Source organism: Nycticebus coucang, chromosome 10 (genome assembly GCF_027406575.1).
Source record: "Nycticebus coucang isolate mNycCou1 chromosome 10, mNycCou1.pri, whole genome shotgun sequence".
NCBI lineage: Eukaryota > Metazoa > Chordata > Mammalia > Primates > Lorisidae > Nycticebus > Nycticebus coucang.
In genome coordinates this window covers 119,233,115-119,253,480 of record NC_069789.1, presented here as the reverse complement: position 1 = coordinate 119,253,480, position 20,366 = coordinate 119,233,115, and the positions used below count along the sequence as shown (strand labels likewise).

At 49.8% G+C, this 20,366-nt stretch overlaps 1 protein-coding gene across 1 annotated transcript in view; it reads right to left on the bottom strand.

The window, feature by feature from the left end:
* NOVA2 (NOVA alternative splicing regulator 2) overlaps positions 1-10,854 on the bottom strand; it is a 30,619-nt gene extending 19,765 nt beyond the window's left edge. The window contains exons 1-2 of the mRNA XM_053607479.1: positions 10,135-10,854; positions 722-865 (exon numbers count right to left, since the gene is read on the bottom strand). Coding sequence (XP_053463454.1) covers positions 722-865; positions 10,135-10,408 — 418 coding nt within the window. The 5' untranslated portion in view covers positions 10,409-10,854. The remainder of the gene's footprint in view (positions 1-721; positions 866-10,134) is intronic.
* Positions 10,855-20,366: the final 9,512 nt, after the last annotated feature.

Genomic DNA, 20,366 nt, shown 5'->3' with positions numbered 1-20,366 from the left:
TCAGAACGGGAAAGAAAGAATGTGAAACTATGAGAGGTGGAGGGAAAGAAAAGACAGTGAGAGATAGGAAGACAGAACAGGAGGGAAAGAGGAGGGGAGGGAGAGGGAAAGCAGAGGACAGACGAAGAGGAAAAGAGGTGAGGGACATCCAAACAGAACCAGAGAGACAGAGGGAGAGAGGAGCAGAAAACAGGGCAGGAGGAAATAGAGGGAGGCCAAGAAGAATGGAGACTAAAGGAACAAGAGACAGGGAAGTCAGAACGGAACAAGAGACACATGAAGAACACCAAGACAGAGAAACCAGTGAGACTAGGACTGAGCAAGATGGGGTGAGAGAAATCCAAACAGAATCGGGGGCATGTGTGTGTAACATGGATGGCTGGGCCTCGACCCCAGAGGGACACCCTGACACCTGCCTCCCTCCCCACCCTGGCTCTGCCAACTGACCAGAGGGGGCAGGTGTGTGGGAAGAGACACATCTGCCAGCACATCATGCAAATAAGCTCATGAATATGCACGAGGTCCATTGTCTTGCTCTGCCCCACCCCCATCTGCTTGGCCAGGCCTGGCCAGGCCCCTAGGGTTGGGGGGCAGCTCTATCCCCTTAGGGGGAGGGGAGGCCCCCCTCAACTCTTAGGGCAATCCTTCCCCCTCAGCCAGGGCCCAAGTAGACGTGGGGAAGGAAGGGAAGCGTAGGGCAGAGACCTGGGTCAGGGCTCACCGGGATAGAAGTCTTTGGACTTGGAGAGCTTGATGGTGGCTCCAGTCTCCTTCTGCAGCTGCACAATGGTCTGCCCACCCTTGCCAATGATGGAGCCCGCGGCGTAGCTGGGGATCAGCACCTTCAGAAAGTATTCGCCTTCCTCTGCAGGGGCACACAGGAGGAAGAGGAGTCAGAGCGAGGGGGAGGGGGTCTTCACCTTTGGAAGGCACCTCTAGGGAGGCACCTGGATGGGGTGGGCAGAGGAAACCACAGGGATCACAGTAGCACATAGGAGCAATGACCAGGAACATAGCAGTACGGAAAATAATACAAATAATGATCTTCGTTCACTCATTCATTCATCAACAAATAGTTACTGAGCACCTGCTACGTGCCTGGCACTGGTTTAGGGAAACAGCCAAGAAGAAAACAGACAATGCTCCCTGATTTCACAGGTGAATCAGGCAAACAAGGCCAAAAGAGTTTTAGTGATTTAGCCAAGAGCTCATAGCTACATTCTTCTAAAGTGGGGAGACAGACAAGATATTTCATGTCAGATGGAGGTAAGTACTAAGAACACAAAAAGAGGCAGGAAAAGGGGATGAAGGTGTGTAGAGGGCTGCAATGTCAGAGAGGGGCTGGGGAAGCTCTTCCCAAGAACGTGGCCTTCTTTATTCATTACACAATTCTACAGCACCTCATGTGCACTGGACCCTGTACCAGGTATCTTATAAATGCCAGTGCTTTTACTTTTCACACTGGTTCCATGACAGAGGTACCATTCAAAACTCATTCTACAGATGAGAAAAACAAAGGTGAAGAAATCACCCAAGTTCACATAACTAGTAGGTGGCAGAGCTGAGACTTGAACTTAACCCGGCTTCAGGGTTTATGTGCTGAACCCTGATGAAAACGGGGCTAGGGAGGAAGGAAAGGATGCATGTGGCTGTGGTGGATGACTGAGTGTAAGGGTCCTGGGGTGTGACTTGCTTGGTCTGTACCAGGGCCAGTGAGGAGGTCACTATGTCTGGGAGGAGATAAGGAGGGCAGAGAGCAATGCTAGTGGGGGCTGTTGAGGCTTGTGGGCTTAGGAAAGCCTTGGCCTTTACTCTAGGTGAGATGGGAGCCATGGGATGGATGTGACCTGCCCTAGTTATCAGAAGATTCCTCTGATGCCCATGAGGGGAACAGACTGTGAGAAGCAAAGGTGGAAGAGCTGGGGGCCCAGTGAGGAGGTGACTGCAATGATGATGGCGGTCTGACCGGTGGAAGCGGTGAGGGCGGAGGCGGAAGAATGCTGGACACTGGAGATGCTGTGGACACTCACTTTTGACCGGCGCTGTGCTGAGTGCTTTGCAAGCTTGATCTCGTCCATTCCTCACAACCTCCCGGTGAGGCGGGTAGAATGAGCTCCATTTTTACACAAGAGGAAACTGAGGCACAGAGGGGCACAGAGAAGTGAAGGCACCAGCCCATGGTCACCAGCCCAAGGGCACTAAGACAGTTGCTGGGTTGAGATTCAAATCCAGTTCTGGGCAGTCTCCCCCCGTCCTTGCTCAACACCCTTCACTGCTGGTGGCTCAGAGACCTGGGGGCAGTGCCAATGGAGGTTGGTGAGGCTTTGGCCATTCTTTGTTATAGCCCAATTTTCTTGGGTGTGCAAAGCACTTTGTTAATGCAGCCTCAAGGCAAGTCCCTAATCTCTCCTACCTAATTTCTTCTAACCAAACTGCTGCCCCTACATGCTCCCAAGGGTAGAAATTCTGGAAGGTTCTCAGTCGAAGACCCTTTGTGAGTTGGCTCCACCCCCCTTTGCAGTTTCACTTATCTTCCTCAAACAGCAACAGTCTCACTGTCCTTGTTCCTCAGACATTCCCTGCTTCCTTCCACCCCAGGGCCTTTGCACATTTTCTCTGCCTGACACTTCCCTCCCCCAGTGAATTCCTCCTTTAGATTCCTGCTCAAATGTTGCTGCTTCTTGGAAGCTATCCTTGAACTTTGAGGATGGGATGACTCCTGTTTCATGGCTTCGGGGCGATTTATTACAGAAGTCCACTGTGGATCACATCTATGGAGCTCAGCCCTGTGTACCAGGGTCTTGAACACTGCGAGCACATAGCAGGTGTGCAAGAAACACTGGGAAATGGAAGGGGCAGTCAGGCCATTCAGCTTCCAAAACCCAAGGCCTTACATCATCCCCCAATGACTTTTCAACTTTTACTTTTAAGCAAAGAAAGTCTATTTTCAATGTCTCACATGAAACCCCAACATACAGAGCAGATAAAAGAGAAAGTGCTCCAGTAAAAGTGGGGGTGAGGAGGGGGCTAGGAGTCCTGCCCATCTCTGCTTGGTCTCTTAAGATAGAAGGTTCTGGATTCCTTGATGTATTTAAGATGGGGGTGTGAGGAAGAGGGGCTGGATATGGACTTGCAGGCATGGAGAGGGGTCCAGAATTAAGGGGCTTCCCTGAGCCCAAGGCAATCCTCTTAACTGGGTCTAATCATATCATTAAGCCTATTAGGTAATTAACCCCCCTTGGGTGCCTTCCCATCAATCATCTTGACCCTTCTGAATTCCTTTTCTTCCTGGACTCACAGAGGTGTCCCCTTTCTCCCACACTTATCCCTAAACCTGACACAGAGATTGAGGCCTTTATCTCTGGAACGCTCAGAAGGATGGAAAGAGAATTCTCACCAATGCTTAGGACTCCATCCTCTCTCCTTCACTTTCACTCTCCATCTTCCCTCCAGCCAGGGCTTTGTTCCCAGCTTCCCTCTTGGAGGTGGAAGACATTCACCTTCTCTAAAGAAAACTTGGGTCACCCCTCCCTGTTTTCTGCTCCACCTCTCTGAACACCTCTTCAAGCTCTGTCTGAGAAGTTCTGTATGAAACAGCAGAAACAACCCTAGACTAAGGGTGAATTTTGTCACCAACAGGTTGTATGGCCTCGAGCAACTTGCCTCGTCTCTTTGGGCCTCAGTTTTCTCATCTATAAAATGGGGGTCATGACAGCATCATCTCACAGGATTATTGTGATTAATTAAATGACAAAATGTCAATCCTTAGGATGGTCCTGGGCCATAAATACTTTAGAAATGTTAAGATATCATTATCATTTACTAGTATTAACTAAATCATGAACACAAGTATAGTACTTATTGCAGGGTCTGGCGCATGGTAAATTCTCTATAAATGGGGCCTGGGGTTTTGTCTGAAGAGTAGAAGGGGAGGCCCCCACTGCCTTCATATCCATCCCCTCCCTCCTTAGGCTGCCCCAAGCTTTTCCCTGCTTTTTGGAGAAGGAGTGCCATCTCACTGCTGCAAGTGAGGCTTTGGCTCTATTCTCTCACCTCTGCACCTCTCTCTTTTCTTTTCTTTCCTTTTTGTTTTTGAGACGGAATCTTACGCAGTTGCCCTGGGTAGAGTGCCCTGGCGTCAGCTCATAGCAACCTCAAACTCCTGGGTTCAAGTGATCCTCCTGCCTCAGCCTCCTTCTGATGTCCCTCTGTACAAGTTTTATTATTTCTTCTCTTCTTCTCTCCCTTTTTCCTCCCTTCCTCCAACCAATCCTTCCTGACCACCACTACGTGCTGGTCCTTATTTTAGGTGCTAGGGATATAGCAAGGAACCTGACAGACAAGGTCCAGCTCCTTTAAAATCCTTTTAAAATGTAAATGTATTTATTTAAAAAGGAAATTTATTTATTTATTTATTTATGACAGAGTTTTGCTTTGTCACCCTCAGTAGAGTGCCGTGGCATCATAGCTCATAGCAACCTCAAACTCCTGGGCTCAAGCGATTCTCTTGCCTCAGCCTCCTGAGTAGCTAGGACTATAGGCACCCACCACAACGCCTGGCTATCTTTTAGAGAAGGGATCTCACTCTTGCTCAAGCTGGTCTTGAACTCGTGCACTCAAGCAATCCACCCGCCTGGGCCTTCCAGAGTACTAGGTTTACAGGCATGAGACACTGCACCTGGCCCTGGAAATTTAAAAATTGTGTCTGGGCCAGGCCTGGTGGCTCATGACTGTAATTCCAGCACTTTGGGAGGCTGAGATGGGAGGACTGCCTGGGGCCAGGAGTCTGAGACCAGCCTGGGCAAAATAACAAGATCCTGTCTCTAAAAAACTAAAAAGGTAGCTGAGCAGGGTGATGCGTCCCTATAGTCCCAGCTACTCAGAAGACGGAGGCCAGGAGTTCAAAGCTGCAGTGAGCTCTGACTGTGCCACTGTACCCCAACCTGAGCAACAGAGTGATACCTGCCTCTTAAAAATGAAAAAAAAACAAAAAAAGTTTCTGATCCCTGTATCAGACTGGGAATTTGGCTCCTGGCGTCTTGGGAGTCTCCTGTGGGGAATGAGTCTGAGGCCTCCTGCCTGTGGAAGCTCAGAATTGTAAGTCCCAGGATTCCCACTATGGACACCAGTTTGCCCCATTTCCCAGCTGTCCCTGCAGCAGGGCATGTGTCCTCAGCTAACAAGAGCCCTCAGACATCAGCTATTTCAACCTGCTCAAGTAACCAAGGCTCTGCTTATGACAAACTATGTCTCCTTCCACTGAAGTAGAGCTACATGCCAGAACTCTGCACCCACCCACTCCCACGGCTTGTCGCTCTTCCCTTGGTGGTCCAGGCAGCTCCCTCTACCTGGTGAACGAGTCTGAAGGACTGAAGATGACAACTTCAGCTTTCCTGATTAACCTTTCCCTCTTGCTGTGATTTCAAGTATTTCCATCTTGGAAAGGGGCTGTCTTTCCTTTTCTAGTCACTGAATTTCTGTTTCTCCCTCTCTCCCTTTGTGCCCACTCACTTCAGTGATGCTTCTGGAGGCTTCCAAAAATCAATCAATACTCCTTTTACCCTTTCTTAAATAATATTGCCTACCCAAGAGATTTGGGGTGTTGCAGTAAGAGTGGCCCATTTTAGCATTGGAGAGTACCCCATAAGGTGGCTTTAATCTGTGGGGCTCATTAATGACAAAAGTAAAGCCCAAGGGGTATACATCCTAAAGATGTTGTCTTGGGTGTCAGTGTGTCTGGAGGAAACCAATGTTGGGGTGTTGTCCTCAGGGCACCTGTTCTTGTTTGGGGGCTGGGGACGAGACAGCTGTCATGTTCTATGGAGGCATGAGAAGGCTGGGGTGTGACAATGGTACTGTCATTGGGAGTGTGTAACAATGCTGCTGGTGAAAGATGGTAAGGGTGTGGTGTAGGGACAGTTCTGCCAAAGAGGGGTGGGACGTCAGAAGTGTGATGTCTTTCTGTGAATGATGGTGTCACCTGTTTGGGTGAGAAATAAAATACAACCGGAGTGTGTTTCTGTAGGGGTGAGGAGCTGAAAGGTGTGACACTGTCTTGGAGCTGTGACTGTCTCAGAGAGAGAGAAAGGGGTATGATTTCCTTGGGGTGAACTATCACTGGACAGTGTAAAAGGAAAAAGCAAGATGACATTCTTGGTGGCATTGATAATAATAATACCTACAGCTACTGTTTACTGAGCACTTACCAGCTACAAGGCCTCATGCTGTGCATTTTACATGTGCAGTCACATGCCAGCCCAGGGAGGTGATTTTACTGTCCCCATTTTCCAGACAAGGAGACTGAGGCTCAGGGCAGTGAAATAACTTGCCTGGAGATTCGATGCCAACCAAGCACATGACAGCGACAAGATATGAATCCCGAAAGATCTCCTTCTAGGGCTCTTAACCCTGGTGACACTGTCTTTGTTATTAAAGAGCCAGGGCTGTGAGAGTGAGACTTGGCTAGTATAAGCTATGTTTGGGGTGTGAGATGTATGTGTGTGTCTGCATATAGTATGGTTTTTTACTTTCTCTATATTTTGGGGGTGACAGAGATGGAAATACAGTCAGAAGTATGGAGGCCATTAAAGTTGCAGCTTAAAAGTTATGATCTGTACTCAAGGAGGTCACTCTTCGTTATTGTCCCACAGCCTGGGGTCCTTTTTTTCTCCAATGCATTCTTGACTGGGGTTTCCACTCAACCTCTTTACTCAAGTCCTCCTGCCCTTAGTGCCTTTTCTCTCTCCCCATGGCATCTGCCAGCCAGTCACGGTGTTCAGAAGCCAGTGTGAACAGCCACCACCTCTTCCCTTTCTCCCATCTGCTCCAGGGAATAAGCAGGAGGGGCAAGCTGGCACTGAGGGCAAGAGCCTGATTATGTCCAGTCTGTCACAACTTGCTGTGACACCCTAGAAAGCCCCTTAACCCTCTGAGCCTCAGTTTCCTCACCTGAAAATGGGGTTCACTACCTCTCTGTGCCTCAGTTTTTCTTTTTTCCTATTTTTTTTTTTTTTGAGACCAAGGCTCACTCTGTTGTCCTGGGAAGACAGCCACGGCATCATAACTCACAGCAATCTCAAACTCTTGGGCTCAAGCAATTCTCTTGCCTCAGCCTCCAGAGTAGCTAGGACGACAGGCGCCTGACACCACCACGCCCAGCTAGTTTTTCTATTTTTAGTAGAGATGAGGGTCTCGCTCTTGCTTAGGCTGGTCTTGAACTCCAGAGCTCAAGGGATCTACCTATCTCGGCCTCCCAGTGTGCTAGAATTACAGGTGTGAGCCATTGCGCCCTGCCTGTGACTCGGTTTTTCATTTGTAACATGGGTAACATAATAGAATTGCTGAAAGATTAAGTGACTGACTAACGTCAAGCACATTCCACAATACTTCCTGACATATTATTGTACCATAAGTGTTAGCCATTAGTATAATTAACTACTATTATTATATCATAGCATGTTGGGAGAATCATATGAAGTTATATGTAAGACATTAAACAGTAATATTGGTAGATATTATTACTGTTATTGTTGTGGTTATTGTTAGGTACCCATTTGGCAGATGGGGACACTGAGGCTCAGAAAGGGGAAAGAGTCAACTCAGCATTCCACAGCCACAGAGGTGTATGACAGAAAGGAGTGCTCACTTTTGAGATAAAAGTTCTGGACCCTTGCCCATCCCAGCCCCTGAGTGTTTCTGTCAATGGAGGCCTGTCCCTTTGCATTTCCCAGCCTCAGTTTCCCCATGAGTGAACGGGACAGGGGATGGGACAGAATCTGGAGGACATGGTCCCTAAAGGTTTGGCCTAGTTTCCCCATGGCTGAGGCAGACGGGATAGTGCAGTGGTTATGCACAAGAGCTCTGGAACCAAGCAGCCCCAGATTGGATAAATTCTAGTTCTACCACTTAGAAGTGAGTGACCCTGGGCGAGTGGTTTTATTTTGCTGAGCCTCAGTTTTCCTCATCTGTAAGAAGCAGCTCAAATCATCTCCCCCAGCGGTTGTATTGAGAAATTGACCCATATCTCAGAGCCAAGCTCCTAGTAGGTGCCAAGCAGGTGGATGTGACTGTTGTTAGCGGCAGCAGCATCATTACTGTTATGTGTGCTGCTGAGTGGCTGAGCCATCAGATTTTGAGCATCTCAGCTCCTTTAAGAGAAGGGTGGAATACTCCCCCTGCGGAGGGGGGTGGAGGGCTGAGCTCTGGGACCTACTGGGTCCCTGACCCTCTCCAGCACTGGGAATGGCAGTAGGGCAGGAAGGAGAGAAGGAAGTCAGGGACATATTCGTGTGTGTGCTGGGGGTGGGGGAGCAGGAAGAAGGACAGGAAGCTCCCACCCCTCCCCCAACTTCCCTTTCCTCCAATTTCTGCTGAACACCCTCCAGACATCCAGGGGGGTTCCTGATTCCTGTTCCACCTGGATGGGGGGTGCTGGGCTAGGAAAAGAAACTCGGCTAGTATTTATCTGGGGGGAGAAGGTGGGAGGCCCCCGCCCCCCCACTACTGTGCCTGGCAGAGAGGGAAGTGTGTACTCTGCCCGAGGCTATCCTTCTCCCATCCGGAGGAAAGGGCTAGCGGAAGTAGAGATTTTGGCAAGGTGACCGCAGGGAGGGGCATGTCTGCTCTGGGATCTCCCTTCTAGGGAGCTAGAGGGCCAGCCTGTGAGGACTCCAACAAACCTCTCCTCTTCCCTTAGCCCCCACAGCAGGGCATAATCCTAGACTTCCCAGCTTGGTTGTTCTCTGGTACGCACACCTCTTCGGGTCACACACACAGGAAGGGGCCCCTCGTGCCAGCCATACACACACACCCCTTCTGAGGTGTCTAATATTCAGCAATCTCACACACACGTGCACACACAGGCACACACCTGCTCTCCCTTGTCATACACACAATCATCTCCATATCTCTGGTGTCATATACTCAGCCATTTCACACACACCTCTCCTTGTCACACACATACACTCCTTGTCACATAGGGACCCATCCTTCCTTTTCCTTGTCACACACCCTCATGCATTTCACCCACAAGCCCCAGCCTCTCCCTCATCATACACCCACCATCCCTGTTGCACACACCCCCTCTGATGTCACTGTTGCACACCTCCATGTGTCACACCCAGCCACAGCCTTTCTGGAGTCACACCCACACCCTTTTCTTGTCACATCCCTCACCAGCTTCTCCTGGTCCCTGCCTGCCCCAGCCACGCCTGTGTCACACACACTGAACCCCTTTCCTCTGATCCACACAGCCTCTCCTGGCTCACACCCAGGGCCAGCCCATTGGCATCCCCCACACACCCCCTTGAATGTCACACACGCCCTCTTGCTCTTGTATCATATTCTGCCACAGCCCCCTCTGGAGTGATAAGCACACACCTTCCCTTATCACACGTTCCCCCTTGAGGGTCTCAAACATGAAGTCCAGCCCTTTCCTCTTGTCTTGTCTCCCTCACACACACCCCTTCTATGCTGTCATATTCATGATCCCTAATGTCACACATCCAGGCCTTATAGGGCGCGCACTCACACTCACACACACACACACACACACCTGTCCTAGCTTCACAGTCTCCCATCTAGCTTTACACATCCACCCACCCTTTCCTCCATCTCACCCAACACACCCACCCTGCCTGTCCCCACCCACGATCCTACCCATGGCCCACACAAGCCTCCCTCTGGGATAACCCTTGCTCAGGACATCCCCAGGGAGGGAGGCTGGGAAGCTCCAGGTCCACAGGCCTCTACTCCTTCCCCTCCCCCTGCCAGGACAGGCAAGCCAGAGGAGCACCCCTGTCCCCGAAAGGGTCACATCACACACCCCTCAAGGACACATAGACACTCGCCCTAAGGGACTCACGCCCCCCATCTTCTACGCCCCCCCAAGGACACCTACCCTACCCTCCTCCCCCTAACTCCTCTCATCGCAGACAAAGCTCCCAGCCCTGTGTCTCGATAAGAGGAGGAGGGGGTCCGGCCCCCTCCCCAACTTCCCCTTCTGTCCCCCGCCTCGGGGAGGGGAGCCCCTCCCCTCTCTAGATCCCTTGCACCTGCCATGGGAGGGGGAGGAAGGATGGAGAAAGGCGAGGCCCCCTGCCTGCTCCCCCACACCGAGCCGCAGCCCTTTCTCACCTCCCGTGTTGCTGCGCTTGGTGCAGACCACCTCGGGGGGCGTTTCGAGGGGCCTCTTGCGGGAATCCGGGGCCTCGGGCTCCATGGGGGGGGCCTGGGGCGGCGGCTGCTGCTGCTGCGGCTGCGGCGGCGGCGGCGGCGGCTGCTGTGGCGGCGGCGACGGCTGCTGGGGAGGCTGGGGTTGAGGCGGCGGCGGCGGCGGGGGCGGCGGCGGCTGCGGGGCCGCGGAGGCCGTGAAGAGGCCGTGCACCGCGCCGGCGGCCATCATCCTCATGGTGGGGGGGGCGGGGGACGGGGGAGGGGGAGGGGGAGGGAAGGGGATGTGGGAGGGGGCGGGGGTGGCGGAGGGATGGGGGAGGGGGAACCCCAGAGAGGGAAGGAGGGAGGGAGCCGGTTCTCGGGGGGCTGACAGAGCCTGGAGAGCGGATGTGAGCAGGATAGGAGGGTGAAGGGGGTCTCCAATAGGGCTTGGAAAGAACTGAGGGGTGGGGTCTCTCTCAAGATCACAGAAGCCGGGGACAGGACGCGCCACTAGGGACGGGATCCCCCGTTTTTGCTCCCCGGAGCATAGGGCCGAGCCCCCCAAACCCTGCTTGGGGCGGGGGGCCGGAGGTGCGTGGTCGGAGGTGGGAGGCGGAGGCAGCCGCTAGTGGGGGCAAAGGCGGCGGGCGCGGGCAGCAGCGGCTACTGGGCTGGTGGTGGTTGCTGGCCCGAGCATCTTCTTCCCGGAGGCTCCCACAGCGGCCTGGCCCCTCCCACCGGCGCAAGGTCACGCCCATGCCGGTCAGGACCACGCCCTTCGGCGCCCCCATTGGTTCACCCTTCAAGCCTGGACCAAGTCCCCAAGGGTTGGCCACTCCCCTCCAAGCCTCAAAGAGAAGGACCGCACTCACCCAGGCTACAATCAGGACTCTAGACTCCTTTAAGTCTTTCTCACTTCTTGCCTTTAATAAACGTTTATTGAGTACTTACTATGTGCCAGGTCCTGTTCCAACTAAGGGCTTCACAGATGTTATCGTATTTAAGCTCCAGAGTGACCAACTCTGTGAGGTAGGCACTCTTACTATCCCCACTTTACAGATGCAGAAACAGCCTCAGGGATCTGACATCGTTTGTTCAAGAAAAGAAATCTCACTTCACGTGTCTTCCAGCTCTGACAGTTGGGAAGTTCCCCTTCAAATCTTTCATCTATCCTTTGAAGAATCACACAGGGCTGCTGCAAAAGCTCAGGGGGATTGGATTCAGTGAGCAACTGAGTTGAAGCACAAAGCACTGAGCTCAGCACACACTGACTCTCAATTCCATCAGTACTTACAGCCTACCTAGCAAATGCCAGGCACTGTCCCAGACGCTAGTATACAGCAGGGAACAAAACACTCTTGGCCCTTGTGGAGTACTGCTATTCACGTCATTAAGAAAACCTAATTTTCAGAAGATGAAGTGGAGGCCTGGGAAAAGAATGTGGTTTGTCCAAAGGCACACGGCTTGACAGAGACAAACTGGAATTTGAACACAGGACAATTCTAATTTCAGAGCGCCAAATCACTGGAAGTAGGGGGCCCTTTCTTGGAATGGATCATTGCTAATATTCTATGTTCCCTGATACATGAATTTTCTTCTTCCTGGATTCCTGGTCTCCAGGGATTCTTTCCTTCCTAGGTCAGCCAGAGGCAAGATTAGGTGAGGGGGGATTTGGATGGGGTAATTGTGGTCACTGGGGGATCTACAGCAGTGGGATCTGTTCCACGTTGCTCTCTGCTCCTCCCTTGCCATGCTCTCAGGTTCCCAGGATGGGGGGTAGCAGATGGCCTGGGGTGGATGGGGTGGCTGTCCATCTGTCCCCTCCCTGCCATTGTCCCCAGAGCAAAGAGGGACTGGAAGGGGTTGTGGTCCACTGCAGTCTGGATCCTCCCCCTCCATCTTCCTGGAGGGAGCTGAGGAACTTGTTGCCATGGAGACAAGGAAGAGGCAGAGGGATGCAGGGAGATTCTGGGGTCAGGCTGAGATCCATACTTTCTTGGACCTTTTGAGTTACATACTCCTGTCACACAGGTATATGTCCCAACATCCATGAACTTGGGTGTGAAATTTCTTCCCCTGTCTCACACACACTCAGTCACTTAGGTCCTGCTATAGATAAACAAGTGAATGGACACAGTACACACACTCATGGGGACAGGCAGTTGTGCACACACACACACTCACCCATAATGCACATTCAGTCGTGCAAATACAAAGCCACAACACAGGCTCTCATACACAGGTAGACACACATCTAATATCCAGGTAGTTACATCTAATATCCAAGTGTGGCCCAGGCGTACATTTTCAGAGTCATGAGACACACTTGGACCCGGATACTCTGAGAAGTTACAAATATATAATCAAAGCCACAGGACATACGTGGTCTATGTTATATAAGACATACTTATCAGTGACATATGATGTGTAGATTGAAGAACAGACTCAGTCATGCCTTGCTCACAAATCGAGTAAACACACACATTTAGATACACGGCCCACACAGCCTAACACACACAATGACCAGACCTCATGGGACACTTGGTGACACACAACACACATGAAATCTGTGTGCTGCTCAGTCCCCAACTCCAAGTCATGCCTGCAGCCCCAACTCCACACTCGCCCCACAACCCTCCCGTTTGGACACACACACAACAGCATGGTCGGTCACGCACTCACACTCACACACAAACACAAACCTCCTGCTAGATATTTTTAAACTCAGGCTAGTTCTGCTGCTATGGCAACCGCCCCAAACCCATTGCCATAGCAACCCAACGTCAGCTTTCCAAGCAACAAATCCTGGGGGATTGCAGGGCCCCAATCAAAGGCTGGTGGAGGGGTCTGCTGTACCCTCTGCCATCATCCACGCGATGGTTGTGCCCCCACCCCAAAGCTTTCAGGGGAGTAGCCATCCTAGGCTGGGCAGGGGCCAGAGTCAGGGACACTAGAGAGACCCACACCAAGCTGGGGCAAGGTCAGCCCCAAACCAGCTCTTTCCTTCCACCCTGGCAGAGCTGTATGAGTGGTTTGTTGGAGCGAGTGTCAACCTGCTCTTGGACACACACAGCCTGGGTTTGAATTCTGGCTCCGCCATTTACGTGCTGTGTGACTTGGGTGTGTCCTTACCTTCTCTGGGTCTCACCTTCCTTAATTTGGAAAATGTTGCTGCTGTTGCTATTGATACTATTATAATACCCCTTTATAGGACTATTGTGACTTGGTGGTTTAAAGTCCAGGCAGATCCACATCCAAATTTTGACTTTCCCACTACCAGCTGTGTAAGGGTCCTTCCCTCTGTGACAAAGCTGGGGGGCGAATAGTAGTCCAATTACATAGAGTTGTTAGGAAAATTCCCTAACTAAGAGGTGTGGCGACTATTCTAAGAACTTTGCATGTATTCTGACCTATTTAACTGTGGCCTGATGAGTAGGTTACTATTATTATCCCCATTTTGCAGAAAAAGAAAACTGAGGCCCAGAGAGCTTGCCTGGGGTCACATACCTCCAAAGTTTTGAAGGATGGGATTTGAATCCAGGCAAAATCGTGTCCTTAGTCATTTCTGTCTCTTACCTCTCAAAGAGGGGAGTTTGGAGAAGGTGGGAGGGTGATAGATGCTTTGAAATGCTTTCTAGGTTTTGTTTTCTGGGATGAAAGTCCTCAGTTTTCTAGCCTGGAGAATGGAGGTTGAAAGGCTTCTGAGACAGCTTGTACCTGTGGGCCTTTGAGGACGGGCTGGCACACCTGAGTGTAGGTGAGTAGCTGATCGGGAAGGGCAGGGCAAGTGGCATGTGAGCAGGCTTTGCATATGCAGGCTCAGGAGGGAGGTTAGTTGGAGCTCAAGCCTCAGCCTTTTCTGCTTGGTGACCTCAGGTACCAGCTTGCTCTAGTTTAAGCCTCATTCTTACCATATGTCAAAGGGGAATCAGGGTCATCCTTGAGGTGTAGAAAAAGTCCTTGAACAAAAGCAGGTAAAACCACTTGGCACAGGTCGTGGCCAAGAGATGAATCTGAGCTGCTATTAATATCATCCATCCACTCAGTACATGGGATTCAGGAGAGGTAGAACTGTGTAATACAGGATTTTACAAATGCATATAAAACTATAACAAAAGTTTCATGAAACCACGCTTCACCTATCCCATGCCTTAGTCTACGGTGTGTCTACACCATGTGCAGAGTCTGATCTTTTCTACTCTATTCTATTGAAACATGCTGCTTGATTTCACAGCCCACTAACCAGTTGTGACCTACAGTATGGAAAACCCTGGTGTGCAGGTTACAAAGTGGAATCATTGAGTTATTGGAGGATTTTAAGCAGAGAAGTGACATGGGCATCAAAGGGGAGATAGAAGGAAGGGAGCCAGACTGGGCAGCCTAGGATGGAGGCAGAGCAGGCTCCAGGCAGGAGGGTTTCCTTGCCTGGACCCCCTGGCAGGGGAGATGGAAAGATGTGATCAGACGCCAACACATAAAGCCATTATCTCAGTGCTTTATACAAAAAAGACACCGAAGGCAGATTCTCATGTACTGATTACTTAGCATGTGTCGGGCACATGGGATATAGCACTGGGCAAAACAGAAACAAATTCCTGACTCCACGGGCTAAGATTGGGAGACAGACAAGAAAAAGAAGACATACAATATGTTAGATGATGATAAGTGCTGTGGAGAAAAATATAGCGAGGAGGAGGAGGAGGGGTAGAGTACAGGGTGGGAGTAGCTGCAGTTTTAAATAGGTGGGCAGAGAGGGCTTCACTGAGGAGGTGACATATGAGTAGAGATCTGAAGAAGGTGAAGGAATAGGACACATGGCCCTCTGGGGGAAGAGCTTTCAGGCAGAGGGAATAGCAGGGACAAAGACCCTGAGGCAGAAGTGCACCAGGCTCACTAGAGAAAGAGCAAGGAGCCCGGGGAGGCTGGAGGATACTGTGTGTGGGGGGAAAGAGTGAGTGGGATGAGGCCAGGTGTTAGGTGGGCAGCAGACTGTGCAGGGCTTTGAGGACCACTGTAAAGCCTTCAATTTAGGCTAGGCACAGTAGCTCACTTCTATAATCCCAACAATCTGGGAGGTTGAGGGGTGTGGTTTGCCTGAGCTTAGGAGTTCAAGACCAGTCTGTGCAAGAGTGAGTACCGTCTCTACTAAAAATAGAAAAACTAGCCAGACATAGTGGCAGGCACCGGTAGTCCCAGTCTCTGGAGGCTGAGGCAGGAGGGTCGTTTAAGCCCAAGAGTTTGAGGTTGCTGTGAGCTATGATGACGCCATGGCACTCTACCCAAGATGACAGAATGGGACTCTGTCTCAAAAAAAAAAAAAGATCTCAATTTGACTCTGACTCAAGTGGGAGCTAGGAGAGGGTTTTGAGCAGAGGGAGAATGTGAGCTGATTTAGCTTTTATCACAAGATGCTTCTGACTGCATGTGAAGAACATGGTGTCAGAAGCAGCAGAAGGAGCCCAGTTTGGTGGTGACTTGGACCATCCAGATAAGAGGTGCTGGTGGTTGGATCAGGACAACAGATAGCTGTACAGCTGGGGAGATATCCTGGAGACCCAGTCATCTCACCTATCCTGTACAGCCTCCAATGGTGCAGAGGCTGTTTCCCCACTTACTGATGAGTAATAAATAACCCACCTCTCAGGGCTCTCGTGTGGTTTTAGTGTCATTGAGCGTGGCTAACTCTTGGCACAGAATGACAGTAAAAATACTGCCTGCCATTGCCATTGATATTATCTTCCAGGTTCTCATACCATGTCAATTCTGTGTCCTGTCCAGTTGAACAAGGGAGAGCTTGGGAAGGAGGATAAGGAGAGGCGATAATCTTGCATGCTGATTGTGTGTTTATCTGATCCTGGGGATATTTGAATCAGAGTCTTTTATTCCTAACAGCCTCTTTGTAGATTGGGGAAATTGAGGTCCAGCGAGGGGCTTTTGCTTGCCCAGGAACCCACCGTGAGTTGGACACTAGCCAGGGCTAGAATCCATGAATCCGTCTCTTGTCTCTCAGGCCCAGGTTCCTGGTCCCGGCTGCCACCTTGGTGATTTTGGCATCAGATGGAGTCCCATCCCCTCCCCCAGCCTCAACATCTTCCTATGACTCCCTGCTGCCTCTGGGATAAATTCCAAACTTTTCTGGTTGCTCAGGCCAAAAACCTTGCAGTTGCCCTTGACACCTCTTTTTCCCTCACACCAATATCCACTCCATCAGCAAATCCTTTCTGCTGCATCTTTTGGTTACAAATCCAATCCCTTCTCCCCACCTCCATCATCACTATGGGTGGCCCCTATCAGCTCCCACCTGGACTCTCAAAGGAGCCTCCTCCCTCCATCCCCCAACTTCTGCCCTTTGCCCACCCTGGCCCACCAGCAGCCAAAGTCATCCTTTTCAAAGGTGAGTCAGATCATACACTGAGTTGTATCCAAAAGAAAGAAAAATGGGATTTCTGTAAGAACACTGAGGAGCAATCTATGTTGCTCTGTTTTTCACCTTAGGTTGTGGAAGAGGGACGTTTTGTGCATTTCTCCACAGGATGTGACTTTACTAATAGTACAAATGGAAAAATCAAGGCATAGGGAGGCTAAATCACTTGTGGTTTTTTTGTTTGCTTGTTTTGTTTTTGTTTTTTGAGACAAAGTCTTACTCTGTCACCCTGGGTAGAGAGGGCTGTGGCAGCATAGCTCATAGCAACCTCAGTCTTTGGGATCAAGTGATCCTCTGGCCTCAGCTTCCCAAGTAGCTGAGACTACAGGTGCCCCCCCACAGCACCCAGATAGTTTTTCTATTTTTCATAGAGATAGAGTATCATTCTTACTCAGGCTGGTCTTGAGCCTGAGCCTGAGCCTGAGCTCAAGCAATCCACCGGCTTCTGCTTCCCAGAGTACTGGGATTACAGAGCTGAATTAACTCGCCCAACCATGTAAATCACTTATTAACAAGTGGAACTGTGACACAGCTGGACTGTGAATCCTGGTGGCCTGGTCCTCTTAACCGCTTGCCCACAATGCCTCCCTTTCTCACATGCTCCTGTCCCTCTCCCTGGACACCTCTCCACCCATTGTTTTCTCCTTTCCTGCATATCTCAATATTTTCCTGGCTTAGAACTGATAACAAGTGGGTAGACTTGTGCTGACAGAAATGCAATCATCCTTAGGTTACAAATGCAATCAGTGGCTCACACCTGTAATCCTAGCACTCTGAGAGGCTGAGGCAGAGGGATCGCCTGAGCTCATGAGACCAGCCTGACCCAGAGGGAGACCTCCGTCCCTAAAAATAGCAGGGCATTGTGGCAGGTGCCTGTAGTTCCAGTTACTTGGGAGGCTGAGGCAAGAGAATCGCTTGAGGGAAGAGTTTGAGGTTGCTGTGAGCTGTAACGCCATGGCATTCTACCAAGGGTGACAAAGTGAGACTGTCTCAAAAAAAAGAAAAAGACAAAGAAAAAAAAAGCAATCATCTTTGGTTGAATTTAATTTTAGTAATTCCTCCCCTGCATTCGCTCTTCCCCCCACTCAGGCACCCGCTATTGTGTGCTTAATTTTTGGCCTTCCAGTTCTTTTTCTAGTCTTTTATCAAGATCCATGTGTATCCTTAAAGTTAGTTTTGTTGTATATATGTTTTAAATTTAAATTTAAAAATGGGCCAGGCGAGGTGGCTCACACCTGTAATCATAGCACTCTGGGAGGCTGAGATTGCTTGAGCTCAGGAGTTCAAGACCAGCCTGAGCAAGAGAAAAAAAAATCGCCAGGCATTGTGGCAGGTGCCTGCAGTCCCAGCTACCGGGATTGCAAGAGGATTGCTTGAGCCCAAGAGTTTGAGGTTGCTGTGAGCTCTGACAGAGTGAGACTCTGTCTCAAAAAAAAAAAAAAAAATTACAAAAACATTGGCTGGGCATGGTGGCTCACACCTGCGATCCTAGCACTATGGGAGGCCGAGGTGGATGGTTTGCCTGAGCTCAGGAGTTCAAGACCAACCTGAGCAAGAGTGAGACCCTGTGTCTACTAAAAATAGAAAAACTAGTTGAGCATGGGGTGCATGCCTGTAGTCTCAGCTACTTGGGAGGCTAAGGCAAGAGGATCACTTGAGCCTAAGAGTTTGAGATTGCTATGAACTGTGATGCTATAGCACTCTACCCGGGGCAACAGAGTGAGATTCTGTCTCAAAAAAAAAAAAATTGTAAAAATGCTATTGAGCTACAAACCTCATTATCTTTCTTTGTAATTTTTGAGAGCTCTCTAGGTGGCTATGTTTATTTCTAGCTCAAGATGAGTGTGTTTTATAAACCCTGGAGATGCTGCCTGGGGTCAAGTCCTATTGTCACTGCTCACTAGCTGAATGAACTTGGGCAAGTTACTTAACCTCTCTGGGCTTCAGTTTTTCCATTTGTAAAATTTGAGTTGTTATGTAACAGTACTTTACTGAAAGGATTGTTGTGGTTCGGCACTGGCCACATGCACTAGGGCTGGTGGGTTCAAACCTGGCCCAGGCTGGCTAAACAGCAATGATAATTACAGCAACAACAAAAAATAGCTGGGCATTGTGGCAGGCCTGTAGTCCCAGCTACTTGGGAGGCTGAGGCAAGAGAATCGCTTAAGCCCAAGAGTTTGAGGTTGCTGTGAGCTGTGATGCCACAGCACTCTACCAAGGGTGATATAGTAGACTGTCTCAAAAAAAATAAAAAAAGAGGGATTGTTGCAAACTGGCATCTTGAAGCATTTAGCATTGGACATTTGGTGAGTCCTGCACTGACATTAGCTTTCTCCCTCTTTGCTTTGCTGTGTCGTTTTCCACTGTGTGTTCCTATTCCACCTCTGCAGCCCTACTGATGGACATCCAGCTCCTTCCCACTCCTTGCTACCTAAACTACACTTCAATGTATTCTGATACCTACAGTGGGATAATTGGGTCACCAGGCATTCTCATATTCAATGTATTGAATTCATATTTAAAGTATTGTTAGATTGTTCTCCAGAAAGAATGTACCTATTTGGCCTCCTGCCATTGGCACTGAGCAACCCATTCTTCCAGATACTTCTACTTCTCCAGAACTTGGTTTTGTTAGACTGTCAAATTTTTTTTTTGCCAGTCTGATAGATGTGAAAGTATGAACACATTTTTTTTTTTTCGAGATGAGAAAACAGTCACACATAGTAGTTGATTATAAGAATTAAAGCTGAGATTTGAACCCAGGCAGAGAGGCTCATTAACCATCTCACTGCCTCGCAATGAGGTGATGCAGCAGAAGCACCTGGGGCTTCATGAATGTTTTGTCTCTTCACAGCTGCAATAATCTGACAGGGCAACCCAGAGGGGTTTGAGGAATGTTTGTTGATTGCTTCAGCAAATTTCATAATGGATTGAGCTATTGGGATATTTTACAAGCATAACAATATGTACCTTACGTCTGAAAAAAATGTTAGAGTATATGTTAATAAAACCTGAAAGGGACCTCAACTGGGCCATCTCCTCCCATCTGTGAAGGGAGAGGGTTGGGTAAGACCATGAGCCCTGTCCTTTCTGGAGCCCCTCTGTTCCCTAGATCAAAGTACTTATTACTATCATATCACATCAACTCTCCTTTCCAGCAGTCACCAGGTATCATGTCTTATTCTCAAGTTTTTATGTGGAACACAGACAGCAACTCTTCTGTGGGGCACACAGTTCTCACTCAGCTCTTGCCTATTCGGTGCCTGCACCCACTGAATGTGGCTGGAGAGAAACATACCTTCAGTGATACTGTGCTCCCCAGAATCTCATGTTCTCGCTGCCTTAAAACTTTGTCCCTTCACTCTTCCCCTCCTCCTGCAAGTCTGTTCCACCTGGGTGTCCCTCCTCCAACCTCACTGTCACCCTTGACCTTGCTCCTTGTTTTCAGGGAGAAGAAAGGCCATCAGAAGAGAACACACAAGTTCCCAACACATCCACCCACCTACCTGCGACCCATGGTTTGCCTTCCTTCTGTTAGCTACGGAAACACTCTTAACCAAGGCCAACTTCTACATGTGTGCACTAGATCCCATCCTCTCTTGCCCACTCAAGACTTTAAGTCAAGGAAATCTCCCCTCTTTTTCCTGAACCATCTATTCTGTCCCTTCTCTTCTGGACTATTCCCATCCCCAACAAAACACATTCTAATACAAACATGCCCCTTTAGCCCTTCTTGTCTGGCTCCAGCTCCAACATTCTGTTGCCCTTTACAACAAAACTCTCAGAA